This window comes from Sphaeroforma arctica (assembly GCF_001186125.1).
Source record: "Sphaeroforma arctica JP610 unplaced genomic scaffold supercont1.7441, whole genome shotgun sequence".
In the NCBI taxonomy this organism is placed as follows: Eukaryota; class Ichthyosporea; order Ichthyophonida; genus Sphaeroforma; species Sphaeroforma arctica.
In genome coordinates this window covers 1-1,426 of record NW_014033117.1, presented here as the reverse complement: position 1 = coordinate 1,426, position 1,426 = coordinate 1, and the positions used below count along the sequence as shown (strand labels likewise).

At 35.6% G+C, this 1,426-nt stretch overlaps 1 protein-coding gene across 1 annotated transcript; it reads right to left on the bottom strand.

Annotated features, from left to right (window-relative positions):
* Positions 1-145: 145 nt before the first annotated feature.
* Positions 146-1,016, bottom strand: SARC_16139 (hypothetical protein; the record flags this gene model as incomplete). Its single annotated transcript, XM_014289751.1, has 2 exons — positions 958-1,016; positions 146-273 (listed from the first exon to the last, which is right to left on the bottom strand). Coding segments are annotated over exons 1-2 (180 nt in total), but the record flags the coding sequence as incomplete, so codon positions are not given.
* Between the last annotated feature and the right edge of the window lie 410 nt (positions 1,017-1,426).

The window sequence follows — 1,426 nt, the reverse complement described above, 5'->3', positions numbered from 1 at the left end:
GTGTGTGTGTGTGTGTGTGTGAATAGTATATATATATATATATATATTGTGTGTGTGTGTGTGTGTGGGTGGGTGTATAAATAAATACATGTACGCTATAGTATCGAACATACATAAACACATAGCCACAAACATATACATATACCTTGACGGGGCGGATCAGGACATTCTCAGTGGTGCTATTGCGTATGTAAACTGTCATAGTGCGTGTGATAGCGGCGTACTCGGTTCGAAGATTCGTCACTGAATCAGCCCCGAGTTTCTTAATGGCAGCTGAGAAATATATTGAACATAGTGGGTGTGGGTTAGTATTAGATTCGCATGCTCAAAGTGTGCATTTGTGTGTATATTTTGAAGGTCAGTGAGTTGACTATGGTACGTTTGTTATAGTAACAGACACTCACGCTACAATATGTACATGTGTGTGTATGTTAAGGCGTGCATTTGAGTGTATATGTTTAAGATCAGTGAAGCGATTATAGTACGTTTATTATAGCAATAGACACTCGCGATATAGTATGTGCATTTGTGTGTGTATGATATGGTCGATGAAGAGAACAGAGTAAGTTTGATATAGAAACAGACACTCACGCTTCAAAATGTGCATTTGCGTGTATATATATAAGTGGAATGCATGCATCAAGCTTATATATATATATATATATATATATATGTATACGTTATGTATGTATATACATATATATATATACATATAGGCGCCTATAATTACATAGTGAGCTTTACACGAGGACCTTTCGCGGCTTTCAATCAATATTACTAATTGATGACATTATGGTTCTACTTTGACACACGGCAATGCCAAAAATCCATACACAGATGCCGTTATTTACGGCTGTTCTTCGAGCATTGAAAAGTCTTCGTATAAACAAATAAACGGAGACAGCCATACCTACAGTGTTAATTCTAAATATAGATTATTATGTATCTGTATCTTACCTGGTGTAGCCCAGGCTTGCTCCTTCAGATTCGCACCCACCTGCTGCGCCATGAAGGCATTCGCCTGTGGCATTAGAGCGTCCAATGAGTTCAAAAGGGAGAAAGGTATAGGACATATAAGTGAACAATAGTACAGATGATATGAAAGATAGATAGGCAGTGAGAATATCAGTAACCTATACACAAGATGGTAGATAGATCCTAAAAACTTCAGTAACTGAGAATGAGAATATAAAAGATAGATGGACAATGAAAACGAACAAGCTGATTGATAGATTATACAAACATCAGTAACCGATAACAAGTAGAAGAAACATGGATGGACAATGAAAACAGAAGTAACCGATAAGTATATATACATACACACACACAAAATTATATAAATAAATACACACATACATATATATATATATATGTTTATATATATATATATATATATGTGTGTGTGTGTGTGTGTGTGTGTGTGTGT